At 48.7% G+C, this 26,762-nt stretch overlaps 1 protein-coding gene across 1 annotated transcript in view; it reads right to left on the bottom strand.

Moving 5' to 3' along the window:
* The window catches only part of FAM178B (family with sequence similarity 178 member B), a 118,597-nt gene that overhangs the window by 52,199 nt on the left and 39,636 nt on the right, over positions 1-26,762 (bottom strand). The window contains 2 exon segments of the mRNA XM_010352038.3: positions 20,473-20,557; positions 24,112-24,217. Coding sequence (XP_010350340.2) covers positions 20,473-20,557; positions 24,112-24,217 — 191 coding nt within the window.

A 26,762-nucleotide genomic window follows, 5' to 3' on the forward strand; every position in this document is an offset into this window, starting at 1 on the left:
CTTCTGGAGCTTTGTGAATTTCAATGTTTTATTAAATGTTCTCTTAGCTGGTCTTCAGGGTATGGCTGCACTTGGGATGACCGTTTCCTGACCATCTGGCCATCCACATAAGGCAATGGTCAGGGTGCTCGGCTGCCCATAGCCAAGTGACATGAAGAGTCCTGAGCCAGAGGCCCCGAGCTGCAAGACTCACTGGACACCAAGCTTACATCCTTAGACTCCCCACTGCAAAGCACTGAGGCCAGCACTCAGCCCACTGCTGCCTCTGCAGCATGCTTACTGCTGCAATGTTTGGGTGTCCCCTGGTTCACCGTTCCTGCTGGGAGCACACCTCACCTGCTTCCCACAGCCTGGGGCATGTCTCCTCAGCAAGTGTGCACTATGGGGATCAGTTTCTCTTGACCAAACATCCATGATAAAATCTGACCACATTAACAAACAGAAAACACCTTACATACTCAGGGCCTTTTCTTTTGTCAGACTAAAGACATTTTTACAAGTGGGAGAGTAGAAAGATAAAAAAGAATGTGTCAAGGTATCTTCTCCAAGGATGCCTGTCCAAGACATCCCACCCCACATGCTGTCTGCATTGTAAGCTCCCACACCCCATCCAGGGGCAGAGCCTCCATCTCTACCCTGCTCTCATTCCTCAACATTATCTGACTTGGCAGTTTACTTGCTTCTCTTCTGTCTCTCTCCGATAGAACAGAAGTTCCATGAGGGAAGAAGCCACATCTGTGTTGTCCATTTCTGTAGGCCCCATGCCTAAAAACATGGCTGGCACATGGAAGAATTAAAATGAATGAATGGAGAGAATTCAAAACAAATCTGACCAAGTAGTACACAGTAAAGAGGGTGCTACGTTCTGAGCGTTTATGTTCTCCCAAAGCTCATATGTTGAAATTTAATCCCCAGTGTGATAGTATCAAGAGGTGGCGGCCGGGCGCGGTGGCTCAAGCCTGTAATCCCAGCACTTTGGGAGGCCGAGGCGGGTGGATCACGAGGTCAAGAGATCGAGACCATCCTGGTCAACATGGTGAAACCCCGTCTCTACTAAAAATACAAAAAATTAGCTGGGCATGGTGGCGCGTGCCTGTAATCCCAGCTACTCAGGAGGCTGAGGCAGGAGAATCGCCTGAAGCCAGGAGGCGGAGGTTGCGGTGAGCCGAGATCGCGCCATTGCACTCCAGCCTGGGTAACAAGAGCGAAACTCCGTCTCAAAAAAAAAAAAAAAAAAAAAGAGGTGGGGCCTTTGGGAGAATAATTAGGTCATGAGGGTGGAACTCTCACAAATGGAATCAGTGCCCTGATAAAGAAAGAAGGCCTGGCCGGGCGCGGTGGCTCACGCCTGTAATCCCAGCACTTTGGGAGGCCGAGGCGGGTAGATCACAAGGTCAAGAGATCGAGACCATCCTGGTCAACATGGTGAAACCTCGTCTCTACTAAAAATACAAAAAATCAGCTGGACATGGTGGCATGTGCCTGTAATCCCAGATATTCAGGAGGCTGAGGCAGGAGAATTGCCTGAACCCAGGAGGCGGAGGTTGCGGTGAGCCGAGATCGTGCCATTGCACTCCAGCCTGGGTAACAAGAGTGAAACTCCATCTCAAAAAAAAAAAAAAAAAAAAAAAAAAAAAGAAAGGAGGCCTGAGGGAGTTGGTTGTCTCTTTTACCCTTCTGCCACATGAGGAATCAGCCAGAAGACCTCATCTTGAGGCAGAGAGCAGCTCTCACCAGATGACAAATTTGCTGGTACCTTGATCCTGGACTTCCCAGCCTCTAGAGCTGTAAGCAATAAATTTCCCAGTTTATAAATTACCCAGTCTAAGGTACTTTGTCATAGCAGCTCAAATGGACCAAGACAGGGAGACTAAAAACAAGTCCTAAGATGGGTTGGCAGTAGCCAGAAGGCAGATGTTAAATTTGATAATGGGTAAGGCATCAGAATCAAGAACCTGGAAGCTGGCTTAGGGACACATCAGAAGCACATGCTTGAGCCTTCACCATTCTAGAGGGTGAGTGTCCCACCTTGAGGACCCACTTCAGCACACTCCACCGTGTGCAGGAACTAACCAGGTGTGGAAGATAAAAAGGCAAGCTAGAGGAAACCTTGACCTCAGGGAGCTCACAATATAGGAGGGACAGAAGCCAGATAAAGAAATACAAGTGAATGTGTTTATGAAAAAATCAAAGCAGGTAAAAGGTACAGAGTCTGCTCAGAGGAGCGGGAGTTACCTGAAGGTGCTGAGGGGACAGGAATATGAAATGTGGAAGGTGGAATGGGAAGTGAGGCGCAGGCCTGACACAGAGACAGAAAGGACGGAGGCAAGGCAGCACAAAGCAGCATGGCATGTTGAGACTGGAGGCAGGAATAGGCACAGAGCAGGGAGGGCTGCAGTGGGGTGGGGACTTCCGCAAGGACCACGACAAGAATCAGTTTCCTAAGCGGACTGAGAAGTGCTGGCAACAGTCCTGCCCAGCTGCAGTGCTGGCAGATGGCGGGCAGAGGGTCTCTGAAACCTGCCCAAGGACATTTCTTCGGCAGGCATCGAGTGTCTCTCTTTGGAAATGTATATGGGTTGGGACTCACCAAACAAGTAATTAGACTCTTGGAGGAGGAAAAACTTTCTTGTTTGCTTTTTTTCCCTCTCTCCGGCAACTTAACAAGTAAAGAATGGTAATGATACCCCTTACTCACTTCACAAACGAGCTGGGAAGAATGAAGTCTGCAAAACACAATGAGACTCCACTGGAAAGAGAGAACTGTTCACCAGGGCCTTCGGGGGACTGTGCACGTATGTGCATGCACCTGTGGGTGGCAGATGAACTTTCCAGGGAGGGGAAGACGATCAACCTAGGGCAACGCTCCAGGAGGCCCAGGTGGGCTGGAATCTCCTGCCAAGCAGCCTCAAACCCGAAGGGGGCTGTGCCCGCCTCCCCTTGAGATCCCCACCCTAGCCCATGCAGGGGCATCTTCTGCTGTGAAACCCCGACTCACAGGCAGTAGTGCCTACTCTGCCAGCCTCCAGCCGGGCATCATCCCTTCTCCCCTCTCCTATCCAGCAACTGCTCCACAGCACAGCACAACCCAAGCCAAGGTGTCAGGAACGGTGTCAGAGGAGGGGCCGGGGAGGCCTTGGGACAATTCAGTCCCCATCAGCAGCCCTGGAGGTTGGTGACTTGAGTGACTTGAGGACAGGAAAATACCACCCAGAGCCCATAATTAACACTGCCTAGAAGTGGGCCATGCGCTCAGCTTTTCCTGAAGACTGTTTGTCCCAGATGAGGGCTTTCTGGAGAGCTGACACAGAGGAAACTCAGACGCCAAGCTGCCAGGCTCCAGTTCCCCAACGCAGTTCCTCCAGGCACAGAACAGTCATTTTATGTGACGCCCAGGGGAGCATGAGAGCACTGTCTTTTAAAATGCCAGCATGGGCCGGGCATGGTGGTTCACGCCTGTAATCCCAGCACTTTGGGAGGCTGAAAGGGGTGTATCACCTGAGGTGAGGAGTTCAAGACCAGCCTGAACAATATGGTAAAACCCTGTCTCTACTAAAAAAAAAAAAAAAAAAAAAAAAAAAAAAATTAGACGGGCATGGTGGTGGGTGCCTGTAATCCCAGCTACTCAGGAGGCTGAAGCAGAAAATCACTTGAACCAAGGAGGCGGTTTTGCAGTGAGCTGAGATGCTGCTATTGCACTCCAGCTAGGCGACAGAGTAAGACTCCATCCGAAGAACGGCCCGAAGCCTCTGGGCTCTGTGTAGAGGCTCTGAGTCTGCAGGTATCCCTTTAGGTCACTTTTCTGGGATGCAACTGATGCTTGGGGGTGAGGGGGAGGACCTTGTTTCAATATTGCCAGCTTTAGTCAATCAGCTTTAGCTTTAGTCATTTCAACTGTGCATTCACTTAGCAAATAGCAAGCAAACACCAGGTGCTGTTCTAAATGCTCAGGACCCAGCAGTGAACAGAACACAAAGCAGCCCTGCTCTCGAGGTGCTGGTGTTGGGTGGGGGGCACACAAGGCACACATGAAAGATAAATACACACAATGACGCCGGGTGGCATCCACAGCTTGGAGGAAGGTGGTCGGGGAACACTGGGGCACCCTGAGTGACTTGGGCAGCCTGGCAGAGACCTGAGGCCAGGGAGCACTGTTTTCTTCCAGATTGAGCAAGAAGCCCAGGGTGCTGGACTGGGTGCAAGGCCCAGAGGTTGGGGGTGAGGATGGAGAGGCAGGTGGGGCGAGAGAGGGAAGAACAGCCGGCCTAGGAGACTAGGGCAAGGACCAGGGCTATGAAGGGAAGCCACTGGACTCATAAGCAGGCAGTGTCATTATCAAAAGGAGCCAGGTCCTCAACAAAAAAAATCCTGTATCCCCAAACCATGACACATCCATTTCCTATTTTAAAAACGTGCACATTTTGTTGCCCCTGATGACAGTGTAAGCAGAGGATGCAGGCAGATGAGCATTCTCCCAAATATGTGACACTGCCTCTCCCTGCAGAAAACTGTGTCCTAGGGACACTTCGAGAAATGCTGACTGTTTGCTGTTCTTGGTCTTTCTTTTTTTTTTTTTTTTTTTTTTTTTTGAGACAGAGTTTCGCTCTTGTTACCCAGGCTGGAGTGCAATGGCGCGATCTCGGCTCACCGCAACCTCCGCCTCCTGGGCTCAGGCAATTCTCCTGCCTCAGCCTCCTGAGTAGCTGGGATTACAGGCACGTGCCACCATGCCCAGCTAATTTTTTGTATCTTTAGTAGAGACGGGGTTTCACCATGTTGACCAGGATGGTCTCGATCTCGTGATCCACCTGCCTCAGCCTCCCAAAGTGCTGGGATTACAGGCTTGAGCCACCGCGCCCGGCATTCTGTTCTTGGTCTTTCTTACCGGCTCCTTTCCAGACCTGTACCCACATTCTTTCTGAACCTTCTTTTTGCTTCTCCACCCTGCAGCCAGCTCCGAGGGTGCCTTCATTTTCCTTTTTCTCCCCACTCACCCTGGGCCTGAGACCTTTCCTGTGGTGCCACAGACAACCTCCCGACCTTGCTGTAACCAACCCTGCACCTGCCAACACCATCTCCATAGGCCCCTGGCCTGCTTATTCACAGGAATGTGTATAAGGCAGGTGATGCTGTCCCCAGGCCACCTCTCCTTTCCCCTGCCCTTCTGTAACTCATACGACTGCCTGGTGTCACCTAATACCAGCAAGCACTCGAGGCCCCTGTTGTGTGGGACAGAGCAGCCTCATGCCAAACTACAGAACCACTCGTATCTTCAAGGACCAAAATTAAAATCAAACAAAAACAAAAGAAAAAACCTACCCAGGCTTCAATAAGCTAGAATTTGGTAGACAGGTCACAGCCGGTGCAGAGACCTGACTGTACCTGTAGGATCTCAGGAGCCTGTCTTTCTGCTCTGCTGTTCTTAGCATGTGCCTCTCATGCTCAAGGTCACATCATGGTCCACCACAGCTGGTAAAGGCCCAGCTGCTATGCCTCAGCTCCAGGCAGTCACCTTCTCACTTGGCCTCCTAAGCATGGATTCTTGGTTGTTCTTAAGGATACAGGGCTTCCTCAGTATGATTCAGGAAGGTAGTAGTAGCAAATTACCCTCCCAACTTTGAAAAGCAAAAGGTTGAGACTGATTTAGACTCAACCAAAGAGTTTCCCAGTAATGTCCACAAATGAAGGGTCTACCAGATTCTTTCCCAGTTTGGATTTTTAGGTTTCATTACTTTTGTTTTGAGATGGAGTCTTGCTCTGCTGCCAGACTGGAGTACAGTGGCACAATCTCAGCTCTCTGTGACCTCTGCCTCCCGGGTTCAAGCAATTCTCCTGCCTTAGCCTCCCAAGTAGCTGGGATTACAGGCACACACACGTGGCTAATTGTTTTTTTTTTTTCTTTTGTATTTTTAGTGGAGACAGGGTTTCACCATGTTGGCCAAGCTGGTCTCGAACTCCTAACCTCAGGTAATCCCCCAACTTTGGCCTCCCAAAGTGCTAGTACTACAGCATAGTGCCCGGCTGGCCCATTTGGATTTTTGAACCTTAGAGTTTTGAAATATGCCTGATCTCTGGAATAATATGAAACAGAAGACATCAAATGCTAGCAGGGAAGTGGAGCAATAAGAACTTTCATTCATTGCTGGTGGGAATATAAAATGGAACTTTGGGAAAACAATCTGGTAGCTTTTTACAAAGCTACACAGACTCTTTCCATATGACCTAGCAATTGTGCTCCTTGGTATTTACTCAAATGAACTGTAAATTTATGTCCACATAAAAAGCTGCACATAAATATTTTTAGCAGCTTTATGCAAAATTGTCAAAAATTGGAGGTAAACAACATGGCCTTGAGGAGATGAACAAACAAACTGTGGTGCATCTACATAACGGAATATTATTCAGCAATAAAAGAGGAATGAGTTAACAAGGCACAAAAAGGCATGGGAAAACCTGAAATGCTTATTGCTGAGTGAAAGAAGCCAATGTGAAAAGACAACATCCTATATGATTCCGACTACAGGATATCTGTAAAAGGCAAACCTATAGAGACAGTGACAGCAGCACTGCTTGCCAGAAACCAGGGAGGGGTGGTGGGGTGGTGAAGGGGAGGGGATAGGATAGGATGAACAAGTAGAACTCAGAACATTTTTAGGGCAATGAAATTATTCCATATGATATAGTAAGGATGAACACATCTATACATTTTTTTTTTTTTTTTTGAGAGGGAGTCTCACTCTGTCTCCTAGGTTGGAGTGTAGTGGCACAATCTCAGCCCACTGCAACCTCTGTCTCCCAAGTTCAAGCAATTCTCCTGCCTCTGCCTCCCAAGTAGCTGAGACTACAGGCATGTACCACCACAGCCAGCTAATTTTTGTATTTTTTTAGTAGAGAGGGGGTTTTGCCATGTTGTCCAGTGCTGGGATTATAGGAACCTGCCACCATGCCTGGCTAATTTTTTTGTATTTTTAGTAGAGATGGGGTTTCGCCATGTTGGCCAGGCTGTTCTCCAACTCCTGACTTCAGGTGATTCACCCACCTTGGCCTCCCAAAGTGCTGGGATTACAGGTGTGAGTCACTATGCCCAGCCAATGAAAGTATTCTTTAAAAAAATAATAACATGAAACCCCGTCTCTACTAAAAATACAAAAAATTAGCCAGACGTGGTAGTGTGTGCCTGTAGTCCCAGCTACTCAGGAGGCTGAGGCAGGAGAATTGCTTGAAACCTGACAACGGAAGTTGCAGTGAGCTGGGATCGTGACACTGCACTACAGCCTGGCGATAGAGCGAGACTCTGTCTCAAATTAAAAAAAGAAATAACAGAAGGAGGGGGCTTTTCCACACACGGTATCTTGGGCAGCACAGCAGACCTGGCAGTGTGAAGAATGACGGTGGTTGCTCTTGTCTCAATCAAGGACCCATGTAAGAACCTAACGCAGTGGTTCTCAGACTTGTCTGCGCATTTATTTTTATTTTGATCTTTTTTTGAGACAGGGTCTTGCTCTGTTGCCCAGGCTGGAGTACAATGGCACAATCACGGCTCACTGCAGCCTCAACCTTTTAGGCTCAAGCCATCTCCTGCCTCAGCCTCCAGAATAGCTGGGACTACAGGCACGTACCACCATGCCCAGTTTTTTTTTTTTTTTTTTTTTTTTTTTTTTTTTTTTTTAGTAGTAAAGATGAGATTTTGCTATGTTGCCCAGACTGATCTGGAATTCCTGAGCTCAAGCAATCCTCCTACCTTGTCTTCCCAAAGCCCTGAGATTACAGATGTAAGCCACCACCCCCAGCCTGTTTGAGCATATTGGAATCTCTTAGGGAGTGTCAAAAATTACTGCTACCTGTGCCCTATTCCCAGCAACTGTGGTTTAATTAGTCTGGGGTGTGAACTAGGTTTTGGAATTTAAAAAATTCCCAGTATATCTAATACACAGCCAAGTTTGGGCTCCACTGACTAGGGAAAGCTGTGGCTCTCCCATGCTCTGGTGGATGATGAAGGTGGTCGGGGTGAGTAGGAATCCTCCAATGCCAGCCCCAGCTCCCCTCTCATCCAAGCATCTGAGGCCAACTGCCCGTGGCTAAATTGCCACAGCCGGAGGCTGAGTACTGGGAGAGCCGCAAGCATCCTCTGATCAGAGTCTAAAAGAAGTGTTGGGCTGGGTATGATGGCTCATACCTCTAATTCCTACACTTTGTGAGGCCCAGGTTGGCAAATCGCTTGAGCCCAGGTGTTTGAGACCAGCCTGGATAACACAGTGGGACCATGTCTCTACAAAAAATACAAATAAATTAGCGGGGCATGGTGGCATGTATCTGTAGTCCCAGCCACTTGGGAGGCTGAGGTAAGAGGATCACCCGAGCCCAAGAGGTTGAGGTCATGGTTGCAGTGAGCCGTGATGGCACCACTGCATTCTAGCCTGGGTGACAGAGTGAGACCTTGTCTCAACAGCAACAGAAAAGTGCTCTCCGAGTTCAAGTCACTTAAATTTACTTTGCAACTCATTTTAAAAGTGGGGGTTGAGGGTCCTGAGCTGAAGTGGTAGGCTAAGCTCCCATGACTGCCTGGCCACCTCTCCTGCAAGAGGTTTGTGCACTTGGATGAAGTCCTCAAAACCTGGAGCATCTCAGCCCCAGCTCCACGTAAGAATCACCTGAAGGCTTTAAAAATTCCTGCTGACAGGTACTATTCTAAGGGAACAGCAGCAACTGATGGTGAGTACCTGAGGGTTGCCTTGTACAGGTGGTGGGATGTAGTGGAGGGGACAGGAGCTGAGTGTACACAGGTAGAGAGATTGGGGAGATGCTGGCTGAGCTTGGGTAAAATATGCATGCCTGTCCCCACAGGGCCAACAGACCCCACGTCCTGACCTTGGAGGACTAGAGAGCACATCAGAGCTTGGCCGGGACACACAGCTCCACAGCCAACTGGCCACAAAGGATCAGAGCAGCCATCTGGAAAAGATGCTGCTGCCCACGGGGAGATGCAGGTATTTCTAGAGACCCACCCATTCGTTCAACAAAAACCACCTGAGCCCTACCGTGTCCCTGCTCACGTAGCTGCCAGGAACCCAACAGATAACTAAAACTAAAAGCAAAACAAAAACATGGTCTCTGCACTCTCGAGCTCACTGCCCATTGGGAGAGACAATATAATCAAAGAATCCACCGTCGACTATGACTAAAGCTACAATGAGTGGAAGCAGGAGCCAAGCATAGAAGCAAGGGGGCTGCACATGCCTGCAGGGCAGGCCTCCCTGAGCAGGTGATGCCAAAGAAGTCCATAACTGAGAGGAGGAAATGGAGTTAAGAAGGCAAACTCAGGGGGCTGCTGCAGGGAAGGAGGAGAGTATCCCAAGTGGAGAGGCTGGCACATGCAAAGGCCCTGTGGCAGGAGGAAGACGGAAGAAAGGCAATGCAGGAAGGTTGCAGCACAGAGAGTCACAGAGGGTGAGGTGAAATGAGCTAGACAAGGGCTGGCCAACCACAGAGGAGATGCCGCCCACGGCATGCACAGTGAGGAGCTTGGGCAGGCGTTCCAGCCCCCACTACCTGTAACATGAAACAATAATAGTATCTATTTGTAGGCCGGGTGTGGTGGCTCATGCCTGTAATCCCAGCACTTTGGGAGGTCAAGGTGGGTGGATCACCTGAGGTTGGGAGTTCGAGTCAATCATGGCCAACATGAAGAAACCCTGTCTCTAAAAAAAAAATTAAAATTTTTTTTTTTTTTTTTACGCCAGGCGCGGTGGCTCAAGCCTGTAATCCCAGCACTTTGGGAGGCCGAGGCGGGTGGATCACAAGGTCAAGAGATCGAGACCATCCTGGTCAACATGGTGAAACCCCGTCTCTACTAAAAATACAAAAAATTAGCTGGGCATGGTGGTGCTTGCCTGTAATCCCAGCTACTCAGGAGGCTGAGGCAGGAGAATTGCTTGAACCCAGGAAGCGGAGGTTGCGGTGAGCCGAGATCGCGCCATTGTACTCCAGCCTGGGTAACAAGAGCGAAACTCTGTCTCAAAAAAAAAAAAAAAAAATTTTTTTTTTTTAAAGTATCTACTTATAGGGTTGTTGTGGTGATTAAATGAGATAGGCCAAGCCCTGGTCTTAGTGCCTAGCACAAATTAAGCTCTCTGGAAACGTTACCTATTATTTTCAATTAAACTACTTTTATTATCATATCTAAGAATACATTTTTTTTTTTTTTTTTTGAGATGGAGTTTCGCTCTTGTTACCCAGGCTGGAGTGCAATGGCACGATCTCGGCTCACCGCAACCTCCGCCCCCTGGGTTCAGGCAATTCTCCTGCCTCAGCCTCCTGAGTAGCTGGGATTACAGGCACGTGCCACCATGCCCAGCTAATTTTTTGTATTTTTAGTAGAGACGGGGTTTCACCATATTGACCAGGATGGTCTCGATCTCTTGACCTCGTGATCCACCCGCCTCGGCCTCCCAAAGTGCTGGGATTACAGGCTTGAGCCACTGCGCCCGGCCTAAGAATACATTTTTAAAAATTGAGGTAAATTATGACTCTGAATTACTGTTATCATCGAATTTTAACTGGAGACTGAAGGGGCTATGTCAAGCACACTACAGCTCCAATAAAGCTGTGGGTCCTGTGGTCTCCTGGGTGGCCCTCCAAGTGTTTTCCTGCCCATTTGGGTCTAGACAACATTCTCACAGCACCAGTGTGGGGACCAAATGGAGCTGGGGTGGCAGACCTGGATCCCAGCCCGCCTCTCTGGGGCTAGGGACAATGGGACCAGCCCTGTGGAATCCAGGAGTGAAGGTCACCCAGCATGAGAACAGCACTGGCTCCAGGGTCCAGGCACTTAAGTGCTTCACCCGTGTGGGCAGCTGCTGCTGCCACCACCACGGGAGATGCAACCTGCAGATGAGAGGGTCGCAGGGCCTCCACTCTGCGGGCTCTGACTGGCTTGCTTCCTGTCCCCACAGCAGGAGGCTGTCCTGTGAACCACAAGAAAGGCAGATGGGTTGAGGCGAGGACACCTCCTAATAAGATGGTAAGGAACACAGAGTGCCAACCTGATAGAAAGACTAAAGACTGCTTAGATTTCAAAATAATTATTCCATGTGAAATGTGCCAGACCCTTCCCCCCAGCCCACAAAGAGTCCCTACTGCACAATTCCATTTATATAAATTCTAAAGAATACAAACTAATCTGCAGAGACAGAAAGTAATCAGTGGTTTCCTACAGACAAGAGGTGGGGGAGGGATCAATCACGAAGAAACACAGGGAAACTTTTGGAGGCCATGGAATATATTTACTAGCTTGATTGTGGCAATGGTTTCACAGGTACGCATGTTAAGTCAAGTATATAAATCATACACTTCAAATGTCCCCAAGTTAATATATATTCAGTTATGCCTCAATAAAGTTGCTTTTTAAAGAAGGATGAACTAAAATAGAAATATGTATTAGTGTTTTGTTTCTATACCCCAGTGGCTCATCCCACCACCAGGACTCCCCACTTGGCAGACCCCTGGTCTAGAAAGCCCTGCCTGACCTTCCTCGTGCAGGGTGTGGCCTCTCCAGACACCAGCGCGGAGAACGGGGAAACTCTGAGAAGAGCAACTGACACTGGAGGTAATTTCAGATGGATACCAATGTGGCAAAACATGGTATCAATACATAAACACAAAAATATAGATAAAATGTGGATTGTGCATTAATTTGGTTCCTGGAAATAATCACAAGAAACTGTTACTAATGAGTACTTGGGAGGAGGAAGTGGTTGTGGGGAATGGCTGGGAAGAAAGCTTTCACTCTTTATTTTACATCTTTCTCTAGTATTTAAATTTGCTAAACTTGGTACATAGAGTACTTTTTAAAAAACCACAGGGGTTACCTGGGTGGTAAGATTACTGGCCATTTTGTTTGTACTTTATTCTTTTTAGAAGAAGCAACTTTAAGTATGTTATCTGAGAGGAAGAGTGGGAAGGAGGAATAAAGATAAAGGAAGGCGAATGCAACAAGCAACGGCAGAAAAGAAAGTAACCCACAAAACAGGGCCTGTACAGAAGCCCAAGGCCCCAGTGGCTGCGATCCCAGAGCTCCAGGAACAAAGGGAAAAGTGTGATCAAGTGAGGAAGAACAAAGTGTCCCAAGACTCTACTCAAGAACGTGAAATGAATTTTGTTCTTGGAGCTGAACTTCTCGCCCACTTGCAAAATATCCAAAGAATGTACTGGCCAGGGTCATTCTATTTTATTATATCCCCCTCCTCCTACACAAATATTATAGAAGCCAACAGAGAATGGAATGGGTAGGTAAAAATGGACAATTGTCTTGGAAGCAAATGGGAAAGAACCTAGGCGTGCTCTGCTCCTTTTCTAAAGCATTTTGATCTTGCTGAGAGCGCCTCTTTTCCTACGGAATTGGTTCAAGACTAGCACTAGGTTAACGGCCAGTCATACACTGGCTCACCCAAAACATTTTTGTTAAAAAAACATGAGGTCATTTCTCTTAACCAATTAGTTGCACAAGAGTATGTTTGCTTTCAAAACAAATTCTACCACAAAAAACTGTTACAGCTAATAAACAAGTTCAGCAGGTTAATATATAGAAATCGACTGTATTTCTACACACGAACAATGAACAATTTGAAAAGGAATTAAGAAAACATTTCTAGGGCCGGGCGCGGTGGCTCAAGCCTGTAATCCCAGCACTTTGGGAGGCCGAGGCGGGTGGATCACGAGGTCGAGAGTTCGAGACCATCCTGGTCGACATGGTGAAACCCCGTCTCTACTAAAAACACAAAAAACCAGCTGGGCATGGTGGCGTGTGCCTGTAATCCCAGCTGCTCGGGAGGCTGAGGCAGGAGAATTGCCTGAACCCAGGAGGCGGAGATTGCGGTGAGCCGAGATGGTGCCATTGCACTCCAGCCTGGGTAACAAGAGCGAAACTCCGTCTCAAAAAAAAAAAAAAAAAAAAAAAAAAAAAGAAAACATTTCTAATAGTGCCAAAAGAATAAAATACTTAGGAATAATTTTTTTTTTTTTTTTTGAGATGGAATTTCGCTCTTGTTACCCAGGCTGGAGTGCAATGGCGCCATCTCGGCTCACTGCAACCTCCGTCTCCCGGGTTCAGGCAATTCTCCTGCCTCAGCCTCCTGAGTAGCTGGGATTACAGGCACGCGCCACCATGCCCAGCTAATTTTTTGTATTTTTAGTAGAGACGGTGTTTCACCATGTCGACCAGGATGGTCTCGATCTCTCGACCTCGTGAGCCACCCGCCTCGTCCTCCCAAAGTGCTGGGATTACAGGCGAGAGCCACCGCGCCCGGCTGATAAGGAATAAATTTGACCAAAGAAATGTGAGATACGTACACTGAAAATTACAACACATTGTTGAAAGAAATTAAAGAGGATCTAAATAAATGGAAAGACATCCTATGTTCACGAATTGGAAGACTAACTTTTATTAAGATAGCAATACTATCCAAAAGTTATCTGTAGATTGAAAACAAGCACTATTAAAATCCCAGCTTTCAATGCTGCAGAAATTGACAAGCTGGTCCTAAAATTCATATGGAAATGCAAGGGACTCGAAATAGCTGAAACAATTTTTTAAAAAGTATAGTTATAGGACTCACATTTCCTAACTTTGAAACTTACTACAAGCTATACTAATAAAAAATTTAGGGTACTAGCATAAAGGTAGACATATAAACCAATGAAATAAAACTGACAGTTCAAAAATAAACCCTTACATTTATGGTCAAATGATTTTCAACAAGGGTGCCAATATAATTCAATGGGGAAAGAACAATCTTTTCAACAAATGGTGCTGAGACAACTGGATATCCATATGCAAAAGAACCAAGCTAGACTCCTATCTCAAAACTACATGCAAAAATGAACTCAAAATGGATCAAAGCCCTAAATTTATGAGCTAAAACTTAAACTTGGCCAGGCATGGTGGCTCACGCCTGTAATCCCAACACTTTGGGAGGCTGAGGCAGGTGGATCACGAAGTCAGGGGTTCAGGACCAGCCTGACCAACATGGTAAAACCCTGTCTCTACTAAAAATACAAAAATTAGTGGAGTGTGGTGGCACACACCTGTAATCCCAGCTACTCAGGAGCCTGAGGCAGAAGAATTGCTTGAACCCAGGAGGCAGAGGTTGCAGTGAGCCGAGATCGCACGACTGCACTCCAGCCTGGGCAACAAAGTGAGACTCTGTCTCAGAAACAGAAAAACAAAACAAAATAGAAAAACCCTATAAAACTCTTAGAAGAAACCATAGATGAAAATTCTCATAACCTGAGACTAGAAAATGATGTCTTTAAGTTTGACACCACAAAGGAAAAAAAATATGTAAGTTGGATTTCACCAAAATTTTAAAATTTTGTACATCAAAGGACATTATTAAGGGATTGCAAAGAAAGCCCATAGAATGAGAGAAAACATTTTCAAATCATGTATCTGGTGAAGGTCTAGTATCAAGAATATATAAACAACTTCTGCAACTCAACAAAAGAAAACAACTCAAAAAAAAAAAAAAGCCAAAAAAAACTGCAGAGCATTTGATTAGATGTTTTCCTGGAGAAAAAAATACAAATGGCCAATAAGCATATGAAAAGAACCTCAACATTCCTAGACACCAGAGCAATGCAAATCCAAACCCCAATGAGATACCACTTCACACCCATTAGGATAGCTACTGTCAAAAAGACGGACAATAACAAACATTTAGGACGATGTGGAAAAATTGTCATATGTTGCTGATGAAAAGTAAAATGATACAGCCACTTTGGAAAACAGCTTGGCAGTTCCTCAAAAGGTTAAACACAGAACTGGCCGCTGTGGTTCATGCCTGTAATCCCAGAACTTTGGGAGGTGAAGAACAGGAGGATTATTTAAGGCCAGGAGTTCGAGACTAGCCCAGGCAATACGGTGAGGCCCAGTCTCTGAAAAAAAACAAAAAAATTAGGCATGGTGGTGTGTGGCTGTAGTCCTAGCTACTTGGGAGGCTGAAGTGGGAGGATCACTTGAACCAAGGAGTTCAAGGCTCCAGTGAGCCACGATCATCCACTACATTTCAGCCCAGCAACAGAGCATAACCCTGTCTCTAAGAGAAAATAAACTGTAAAAAAGTTAAATGTAGGCCAGGCACAGTGGCTCACGCCTGTAATCCCAGCACTTTGGGAGGCTGGGGCAGGCAGATCATCTGAGGCTGGGAGTTCAAGACCAGCCTGACCAACATGGAGAAACCCCATCTCTACTAAAAACCTAAAATTAGCCGGGCGTGGTGGCACATGCCTGTAATCCCAGCTACTCAGGAGGCTGAGGCAGGGGGATCGCTTGAACCCAGGAGGCTGGGGTTGTGGTGAGCTGAGATTGCGCCACAGCACTCTAGCCTGGGCAACAAGAGCAAAACTCCGTTTCAAAAAAAAAAAAAAAAAGTTAAATGTAGAATTACCATGTGATCCAGCAATTCTACTCAAGAATATACTCGCCGGGAGCGGTGGCTCAAGCCTGTAATCCCAGCACTTTGGGAGGCTGAGGCGGGTGGATCACGAAGTCAAGAGATTGAGACCATCCTGGTCAACATGGTGAAACCCCGTCTCTACTAAAAACACAAAAAATTAGCTGGGCATGGTGGCGCGTGCCTGTAATCCCAGCTACTCAGGAGGCTGAGGCAGGAGAATTGCCTGAACCCAGGAGGCGGAGGTTGCGGTGAGCCGAGATTGTACCATTGCACTCCAGACTGGGCAACAAGAGCGAAACTCTGTCTCAAAAAAAAAAAAAATATATATATACTGAGAGAACTGAAAACGTATGTTCATAAAAACACTTGCATGCAAATGTTCAGAATATTATTATTTCTGGAGACAGGGTCTTGCTTTGCTGCTCAGGCTGAGTACAGTGGCACAATCATGGCTCACTGAAGCCTCTAACTCCTGGGTTCAGCTTCCTCAGTAGCTGAGACAACAGGGCACACAACCATGCCTGGCTAATTTAAAATAAATCTACTTTTGTAGTGACAGGATCTTGCTACGTTGTCCAGGCTGGTCTTGAACTCCTAGACTCAAAAGATCCTCCTACCTTGGCCTACCAAAGTGCTGGGATTACAGGTATGAGCCACCACACCAAACTTGTTATTATTCATTATACCCAAAAGGTTGAAACAACCCAAGTGTCCACCAACTGATGAACAGCTAAGTAAAATGTGGTATATCCATAAAACGGCATATTATTCAGCCATAAAAAAGGACTGACATATGCTATAACATGCATGAACGAAAGCATTGCTAAGAAAACAGGATACAAAAGGTATATGATTAGTATATACGATAGTATACGATTCCACTTATATGAAATGTCCAGAATAGGCAAATCCATAGAGATCAAAAGGAGATTAATAGTTGCCAGGAGTTAGGGGAGGCAGGACTGGGGAGTGACGCTGATGGGAAAGAGGTTTCTTTCTGAGGAGATGAAATGTTCTGGAAGCAGACAGTGGTGACGATTCAGCAACTCTGTATATACTTAAAACCACTGAATCTTACACTTTATTATTATTATTATTATTATTATTTTTCAGACAAAGTCTCACTTTGTTGCCCAGGTTAGAGTGCAGTGGTGTGATCTTGGCTCACTGCAGCCTCCACCTCCAGAGCTCAAGCAATACTCCTGCCTCAGCCTCCCAAGTAGCTGGGATTATAGGCGCCCACCACCACACCCAGGTAATTTTTATATTTTTAGTAGAGAGACAGTTTCACCATGTTGGCCAGGCTGGTCTAGAACTCCTGACCTTGTGATCCACCCTCCTCAGCCTCCCAAAGTGCTGGGATTACAGGAGTGAGCCACCTCGCCCAGCCTGTTATTTTAACTTAGTTACCAAGAGGACATCTCACATAAAATCTATATCCTGGCTGGCCACAGTAGCTTATGCCTGTAATCCTAGCACTTCAGGAGGCTGAGGCCAAAAGTTCAAGACCAGCCTGGCCAACATGGCTGTTGTAGCAAAACTCCAGCTTAAGAAGACAAAGAGACTGATGGAGACCAAAGAGAAGTTCATTTTGGGCCCAGGCCAGGAGGAGGCTCGCACCTAAAATGGCCACCGACCCCAACCAAGAAGGCAATTTAGCTTACATGCTGTTTGAGGCAGGAAATCAAGACAGGAAGCGGGTTTCAGACACAGTCAGTCAAGTTTTACAATCTTGGGCTTCATGGTCATTCGACTCTATAGCCTTGCAGCTGAGGTAGGGGGTCGAAAGTTCGGGGGAGGTCATCCAGGGAGATCAGAAGAACAGGAAATGCAGGAATGTGCAGGCCACAGACCTAAAGATGTGCTCTGGTGCTCTTATCTATATATAGAGAGGGTGATGCCCGTCTGCTAGCCTGTTCCTTTTCTGAATACAGCTTATAACTAAGCCTAGAATGCAAGATAAGCTTACAGCTTCACTAGGGGGAGGTTACTTAAATTCCTTAGTCTTCATACAACTCTTAAACGCCCTTTACTTTTAGTTAACTACTACTTGTGTTATGCTTATTGTTTAAACTATATTCTGTTCTATTTTATTTCATTTTATTTTCCTTCCACGCACACAGTCACTGGAGCACACCCGTAATAGTCAATGCTCTGAAGTCCTGGTCCCAGGACCTGTCCTGGGACCCTCAGCTCTTCTCTTACTCAGCAGTTTAGGATAAAGGTGATTGCATAAAACTCTCCTCAAGACAGTCTGGGAAGAACTGTTGGTCACCACAAACTCCAGGAAAAGGATGGAAGTTTACACACACACACACAAATCTCCCGTTTACATGTGAGAAGCGACTTGAACACACACGCAGGTGCACACACAAATCACAGCTACAGAGGAAGGCATGCAGCCCCCGTCTACCCTGAGCTCTGTGCTCCAGAGGCCTGCTGTCCTCTCAGACATTCAGAGCCCCAGGATATTAGTGAAACCCTGCAGAGCTCAACTTCCTTCATCAATCCTGGATCTAATTTAACCATAGAAATGCTTCCTGAGGCCTTGAGTGGTGGCTCAGACCTTTAATCTCAGCACTTTGGAAGGCTGGAGGCGGGTAGATCACCTGATATCAGGAGTTTGAGACCAGCCTGACCAGCATGATGAAATCCCGTCTCTACTAAAAACACAAAAATTAGCCGAGCATGGTGGTGGCCATCTGCAATCCCAGCTACTCGGCAGGCTGACGCAGGAGAATCATTAGAACCTGGGAGGTGGAAGTTGCAGGGAGCTAAAATTGCGCCACTGTACTCCAGCCTGGGCAACAGAGCGAAACGCTGTTTCAAAAAAAAAAAAAAAAAAAAAGAAATGCTTCCTGAATTGGCAGTTCATCTTTAGTCCTAAGGTCTGGCAGATTCTCTCTAGGAAACTAGCCCTTTTGCTCTTGACCTAGCTTTTTAAAAATAACTTCTTTTGCATGCTATTTCACTTAGTGTAGTGTTTTCAATGTTCATCCATCGTGTAGCAACTGTCAGAATTTCCTTCCTCTTTGTGGTAAAATATACATAAATTTTACCATCTTAACAATTTCTAAGTGCACAATTCAGTGGTAGTAAGTACACTCACACCGTGGTACATTCACTACTACCATCCATCTCCAGAACTCTTTTTTCCTGCAAAACTGAAGCTTTGTACCCCTTAAACAGTAACACCTCATTCTCTCCTTCCCCTAGCCCCTGGTAACCAGCATTCCATTTTCTGTCTCTATGAATTTGACTCCCCTGGGTAGCTCATATATGTGGAATCACACAGTATGTTCTTTTTATGTTATTTCACTTAGCATAATGTTTTCAACATTCATCCGTATTGTAGCATATGTCAGAATTTCCTTCCTCTTTTTTTAAAAAATAATACATCATGGACATTCAAAGAATTTCCTTCTTTTTTAAGGCCAAATAATATTCCACTGTATGTATATACCACAGTTTGTTTATCCATTCATGGATGGACACTTGGGTTGCTTCTGCCTCTTAGCTATCATGACTAATGCTGCTAAGAACCTGGGCACACAACTGTCTACTTGAGTCCCTGCCCTCAGTTCTCTAACGGACCCAGCCTCTCACTTGGCCCACACCAGTCAAGATCCCAGCTTCAGGCATGGAATTCTCTAGGTCAGCCCCTGGTCCCCTGGGCAGGAAAACAGAATCCCAGGCTGAGCTCTCAGGTGGTGTCCACGGGAGATGCTCTGGAGTTGGAGGAGCCAGAGCTGAGCTAAGCTGAAAGGGAAATCAAGAGCCCATTTCTGACCTCTCCTAATGGGGGCACACCAGAGACAACACGGCAAGAAGCAAAGGAGAGTGGGGTGTCCCCTCTGCCCCAGCGGAGGAGACACATACCATTGCACAGAGCAGAACAGCAGGACAAGGGAGGCCTCTGTTCCCCTAAAGGGCAGGCATGCCGCAGAGGCGGCCCCAGGGGCTCCAAAGGGCATCAGGGGCTGCAGGGGCAGAGGTTATAAAAAGGGAGAGGGTGCTGAGACTGGTGCTATTCAGAAGACCTCAGTTAGAGGGCTCATGGAGTGGGGGGTGGAGGAGTCTGGAATGCTCTAATTTGACAGACGGCCTCAGCTCAGCCAACTCCTGGAGCAGAAGAGGCACAAAAGCAGAAACTCAAAGGGCTGGGGGTTCATGGTGCACCCTGGGGCTATAGCCTTGGCCTTCCAGGCCTTGCGCTTTTGTGCTCTGGGATGAGCAGCCTACAGCTGGCAGGGAGGTGGGGTCTGGCCACCTGGGAGTCCCTCTCACTGTCTGCCTAAGCAACTTTCAACTGGATACATGATATTTTTTGGTGCCAAAGTGTCTAGGTTCAGGTACCAAATTATGACAGCCTAGGGAGGGTGCAGCCACTGGGGCGGGGGGAGCGGGACATTAATTCCTTCTGTGGAACTCTGAACATCCAAAAGTATTATAAAGAGGAATTAAATACACCTCCTAAATGCCACAATCAAGGTGCCAGCTTCAGGCTCTCATTCCCACCCAGACCAAACTCAGGGGCACTGCAGATGTCCTATCAGCCAAGGAAGGCTGTCACTGGGGGAGACAGCTTCAGACTCTTCCTTTTGGTGACTCCAACCCAAGGAGCACCGGGATTTGATGTGGATATTCCTGAAAGCCTCCCAAGCTAACCAGTGCTCTCAGGAAGGACTTGGGGGCAAGCTGTCTCCTCAGACCTAGAGACTGTCTCAGTCTGAACTCACTGTTCTGGACTGCTCTGGGCTCCCAAGAGCCTGTGAGGTCAGTCTGGCCATAGCCACAGGGACCAAGATCTGAAGCCAGTTCAAGATGCTGAGAAGCCCGTTGGTTCCACTTTTTGCTAATGCTGGAGCCTGAGCCATAGATGGCGTGATGCTTCCACATCCGGGTGAAGCAATGTCCCCACCAGCATCTCCCCTGCTGCTGGGCTCTAGGCACTGAGAGTCATGTATCAAAGGCTCGGGAGCTCAGCACACCAGTCTCCACCCTGCATTCCAGTACTAACCGGACTGAAGGAAGAGCTCATCCACACTGAGATCCCACAGAAGACCAAAGGCTCCCAAAGACGTTTCTGGAGGCCATGTCAGCAGCTAGGTGGAAAAAAATAGCTGGTTACCTGGGTCATTCCTATGAAGCAATGCTAGCAAACTTCTATTACTCCACATTAAATAAATCCCATTTTTAATTCTCGCCAAGTCTGTATGGTAGTGACTCATTGCTGCCAATTAAAAGATGGGGAAACCAAGCTCAGAGAAGTCAAACAACTTCCCCAGAGTCACACATCCTGTGAGCAGCAAAGCCAGCACTCAAGCCCAGACACCCAGGTCTGCGTCACTTGAAACCTATTCCGTCCACCTCCTGGTATGGGAGTCTTTGTCCCTTTGCCCCTCACTTCCCTGTGGTCACAGCCATGCCTCTCCAGGGAAGGACCCGGGATAAGCGAGAGAAAGCGTGCCCACACTGACCACAGGTGGCAGGACAATCACAGGGTGGGCCCTCTCTGAGATCCTCGAATCATTTCCAGGTCAGCACCTTCACTCACTGTCATCTGAGACCACCAGCTTGGAAGGTCCTTGGTACCGAGCACAGGTCCTCAAACAAGAGTAGGGTAGTAACCCTGTTCTGGAATCCTTACCTGAAGGCTCCTGGAGCCTAACAGTCAGAAGCTGGGGTTTGCAACATGCAGAGAGGCTGACAAGGGGATGAGCAATGGGACAGCAGCAGCTCACAGGTTCCATCTGGTCTGGGCACTTAGCAAGCAACCGTGGCCGCCACGCTGTGCAGGACATCCTTCCTTTTCAGTTCCCAGAAAAGCCTGCTGTGTGGGTGCTGTGGCCCCATCTCCTTTCAGGACTAAGCCTCTTGCTCCCCTAGGGGCTGGGCACTGTCGCTGTCGGGGCCCTGAGCCCAGGCCCTCTCTGAGCCTTGACCTTGGAGGGAGCACTTGGTCCGAGGTCACAGCCCTCACCAAGTGTCTGATAACTGGCTGAGGCTGGAGAGCTTGCCTCAACTGGGTCACGGAGCCTGGTGGGACTGCCTGGGGCCAACTGCTCTCCTTCCCTCACAGGCGTGATTCCAAAGCGCGCTCCCCAGTAAGCCTGCGCAGAAGCCCTCGGCTTGGCATCTAGAACTCTGCTTTTCTCCTCCTGTCATAACTTCTTATGATTATCATTATTACTTTTGTCTTTTTGTTTTTTTCCTTTTTGTGGAGAACAGAGCCTCACTATATCGCCCAGGCAGGTCTCAAACTCCTGGGCTCAAGCGATCCTCCTGCCTCGGCCTCCCTAAGAGCTGGGATTACAGATGTGAGCCACAGTGCCCCATCTCCTTTCATAACTTCTTACATTTTCATGCCTGAACGCTTGAGTCTCTCCCAAGAACATACATTCATTGAGGGTGTACGCCTCCTGCTGATGTCTACTCTCCTGGCAAGGCTGGCCAACATGAGGGCACAGTTCACCCAGTGCCCATGCATACCCTACTAAAGCCCCTGAGAGGCATGGGATCAAGTCCCTGAAAGGACTCAGGCTGTCCTTTCCAAGAATGTCATCAGAGAAGGGCTGAAGCAGTCTGCCCACCTCACCCACGCCCTGGCTCTCAGAAGGTACAGGCCTGGCCCCAGGAGCCCTGGGACCCCACTTCCCTAGCTGCCCTTGACTGCACAAGGGGACCACTTAACTCCTCTTAGCCTAACCAGATTCTCCTTCCTGAGGAACCAGATTTGGGAACAGAGTCTGGCCTTACTTGGCCATGGAGCCTGAGGGGAGACAGCAGCAGAGGCCAGTCCTAGGATCCTGACCCTTCCTCATCCCTAGGTCCCGCTCCTTCTGGAGCCCAGCACGCCTCTGTCCTGGGATCCCAGGAACCACCCTTGCACCTATAGAAGGCAGCCCCCATGAGTTTCTGCCCCCCACAACCACCAACCCCATTAATTGCTCGAGGTTCTAAATCCCGAGGATACTGCCAACAAGGCCCCCTAAAGCCAAGATCTGGGTTCACCCATGGGGGTTGGAGCTTTTGTTTCTCCGTCCTGCAGAGTGTGAGCTGGAACCTCTGCACTAACAGTGTGCCTTGCAAAGGATGCCCTGGACCAGAGCAGAACTCTGCGGGGGCACCACAAGGGCAAGACAGCTCACAGGATGTCCACTTCACCTCCATGTGGGCCCATCTCACCTGGCTCCAAGGCACAGAGCTGATGCTAAGAAACGCATCCGTGGTGATCCAGGAGCGTGGCAGGGCCAGAACTCATACCAAGTCTGTGTCTGTCTGACCTCAGGGCTGGGTCCCACACTCCTCTCTGCTCTAGCCCCCTCCCAGCATGATGGAGACGGGGAAACAGACAGGGCAGGGCTTGCCCGTGCCTTGATGGGGGTCTCTGAACCTGGAGGAGACCAACATGCCCCCAGGAAGGCACTCCACGCCGTGTCAGGGTCACACAGGGCCCCTCTGTGGGCGCTGTCTCAGACAGGCCCTTTGTGCCTTCCAATGCTCGATTGTGCGTTCCGTCATACACTGTGCAAGGAGCAGGGGCTGCACCAGCCAGTGTGGGGAATAATGGTCCCACTGTTCCCCATTAACCCCTGCTCCTTCTGGGCCTTTGGCGGGGCCCTGGGGGCTGGCAAGGTTAGCAGCTACACACCAGAGCCCCAGGAGCTGTGTGTCTTCTTCCATGGTGGAGAGGAACAAGGCAAAGGACCCAAAGTGTGAAGGGAGAGCTGGAGGGCTCTCTCTGGACTGCAGCCAGCTTGCCGAGCAGTTCCAGGAATAATCCACCCCTCATGATGGCTCTGATTTACAGCTGGGGTCCAGGCTTCAACTGGCAGGAATGGGACCAGCTGGAACTTGTGACCCGCCTGTCCCCAGACAGGGACGATTCTGGGTGGGAGCCAGGGCCAGGATGGCATCCTCATGCCTGCCATTCAGATCACAGTGGTTAGCTCCTGGGCGTCCCTGCTGGCTTCTTACTGCCTCCCTCTGTGCAAAGGTGTCAAGTCCCAGGTGGAATGTATGTTCCCCCATGGCAAAACGTTTTAGCAGCAATCAGGAGGGAAGAAACAGGGTAGCCGGAGCAGCTGCTCGAGGCTTTCCCAGCCAACCTACAACTGTACACGGGAAGCACATACACTTAAACACCCAAGCACCCTTGGCTCCAAATTCACAAGAGCCCCACACTTCAAGGGGCACTGCCAGGCTGCCATGGGCCCTGAGCGGCTCTCCTGCTGCTTATGGGATAAAGGACCTGTGACCACTGGTGAAGAAATTAATTTTAAAGCACTGGAAGCACTTGAGGGGCTTAGACAGATTGAGAGGTCAGACTGTAAGTCCACTGGGAACACTAGGTCTCTAAGGAAAGCCACGAGGGCACAGGCAGCACCCAGAGACACACACACCCCCTCAGCGGAAGCAGAGGCTCCCAGTGCTCACTGCTCTGGGAGACCACAGGCGAACCTCCCTGGCCTTGGCATCCTTAGCGCTATGGTGGGGATCAATGCCCAATCAGCTTTCCTCCCTCCTCCCAGTCTGAGCCCAGCCAAGTAGCATCTAAGGCAAAAAGAGGTGAAATGCCCACTCCTCGGCCTGTGGGCCTGCCAGGCCACCAGGCTGCAGCGCTCCCGCCACCTAGTGGCAGGCCTGTAGTCCTCACCTGAAACAGCCACTGGAGCAGGGGCACCGGGCAGTCGGGCATGTGCAGGTAGAGGGTGCTCAGGAGGCCACTCTGCAGGAAGGAGAGCTGCTGGGCCGGCGAGGAGCTGGGGGAAGAGGGCTCAGGTTAGGGGGGGCCTCTGTGCCAACACACCGGGAGGCTGTCACTACCCAGCTTCACTGGCTGTTCAGGAAGCGTATCAGTAATGCTACAGACAAATGTGCCTTTCCAGCCCTCAATACACGGATCTATGGAAAGGAAAAGAACCCAGGCTAGCATCAGAATCACCTCACAGTGTCACATGGTGGGTGGCCAGACATGGTGGCTCACACCTGTAATCTCAGCATTTTGGGAGGCCAAAGTGGGTGGGATCATGAGGTCAGGAGTTTGAGACCAGCCTGGCCAACATAATGAAGCTCTGTCTCTACTAAAAACACAAAAATTGGTGGGAGCAAGCAATCCCAGCTACTCGGGAGGCTGAGGCAGGAGAACTGCATGAACCTGGGAGGCAGAAGTTATAGTGAGCCGAGACTGCCACCGCACTCCAGCCTGGGCAACAGAGTGAGAATCGATCTCAAACACTCACAAACACTTAAACACACACACACAGACACACACACACACAGCAGGGCAGTGCAGTCTGCCCTTTCCATTAGACCACAGGGGGAAATTGGGGTATTTGCCAGGGGTGTGGAAAGGTGAGGAGTGAGCCCAGAACGGGCATCTTAGCATTCCTCCAGCTGCAACGGGTGGGTAGGATTACCCCTGCGGGACTAGTGTCTCAGGCTCTGGTTACACAGGGCATTTCTGCTCTGCCTTATGTTTTTCAGACACAAAGGGGACACCTGAGAAGACAGGAAAATAACAAAAAGCAGCCCGGGATGAAGACATTCTGGGAAGGAAATACCAAACGACAGTTCCTTGGATTCTTCAGAAACCACGTGATCTGTAAGTGTCCCAGATTCCGGAGATGGGGGCGTACTCAGACCAGCCACGTAGCTGTGGCAGTGACTGTGTACCCCTCTGGCCTCTCCCTCCTAACAGGAGCTCTCAAAATCAGCGCTGGTGTGGAGATGAGCCCTGTGCTGGGAATCACTGACCTGGTAGATCACCTTGAGCTACACAATTCTAAATCTCTGCAAAATGAGTTGTTGAAATATTTCATGTGGTTGTAGAGCCTCTGGTAGAAGGTGCTTCAGAAGTCATTTCAGAGGGGTTAGCTGGACTTTGTCACTATTTCTGAGCTCCTGGTCATCCCGAGAGGCTGCGTTTGGGGTAGGATTCTCCTATGTCCTGTGCATTTTGTGACCACCCTCTTTGCTTGCTCTCTCTAGACTACATCCCAAAGATAATTATCATGGATTCCAGGGAAACGTTAAGTTCACATCTTTTTAGTTTGTTTTTGAGACGGAGTCTTGCCCTGTCGCCCAGGCTTCAGTGCAGTCTCGCAATCTCGGCTCACTGCAACCTCTGCCTCCCAGGTTCAAGTGATTCTCCTGCATCAGCCTCCTGAGTAGCTGGGATTATAGGCATGTGCCACTGTGCCCGGCTAATTTTTATACTTTTAGTAGAGACAGGGTTTCGCCATGTTAGTCAGGCTGGTCTCAAACTCTTGACCTCGTGATCCACCCACCTCGGCCTCCCAAAGTGCTGGGATTATAGGCATAAGCCACTGTGCCCAAATGCACGCTAAGAATGTTTCAGATAGTACTTAACATTGCCACCCTAAAAAGTTTTTTAGTCAGCCCAACCTCCTCCTCCTGCTCCTCCTTATTCTCTTTTAAAAAGGACACCAGACTTTAATCTGCCAGGAACAGAATGCTACAAAACAAAGATTATCCTCTGAGCCAAGCTGCTGTCTCTCTGAGTATGTCCAGGCAATTTACAAATTAGATGTTTTTTCTCTAAGTCATTTAAGTTCAGAGGAGAAAGCAGCTTTGTTCCTGTGGTGGTGAAGTTTACTGCCCTGAAATAGACCTGCATTTGTACAAACACGTGTGCACCCCGGGACTACTGGCATGCTCTTCTCTATCCACGTGCCTGGTCACATGGAGACTTTCATGGACTGACCCCAACGAGATACATGGTTCAAGACATGCACAGCAGCCTGAATGCAGACAACACCCATGCAAACAATGACAGGAGGACCTTGCAAATTGGTAAAACCCCAAGAGGCCATGTGGTGAGGAGGTTGGCGCTTCAGGGACTCTGAGGAGATTCTGGCTCTGGCATTCTGCTGCAGGGGGCACCCCGCCAGGTTCCTTAGTGGGAGAACTGACTGTATAAGGCCCTGTTGGCTCAGATCAACACATTTCTAACTGCTGCTCCAAGGGAGAGACCCCACAGTTGCAATGTCTCCCTTCTGCTATGTGGGCCTTGCAGTTTCTGCCAGAGAAATGATTGATTGGCCTCTGAGTTCATTGCTGCTGAGAAAATTTTGTCTATGGGACCAGAAGCAAGAGAAAGACAGAAAGGACACAGTCCTGCTCTGCCCTGGGGTGAATCGCGTTCAAGGAACTCTGTGTTTAGGGTTAGAGGCAAGGAATCCCCTCTGAAGGGTACATGCTCAGTGGGAAGGGGGTCTCCTTGACTCAGCCACAAGCCCTTCTATGCCCTTCAGGATGGCACAGGGTAGGGGGGGCAGGGAATGG

Source organism: Saimiri boliviensis, chromosome 1, assembly GCF_048565385.1.
Source record: "Saimiri boliviensis isolate mSaiBol1 chromosome 1, mSaiBol1.pri, whole genome shotgun sequence".
Lineage (NCBI taxonomy): Eukaryota > Metazoa > Chordata > Mammalia > Primates > Cebidae > Saimiri > Saimiri boliviensis.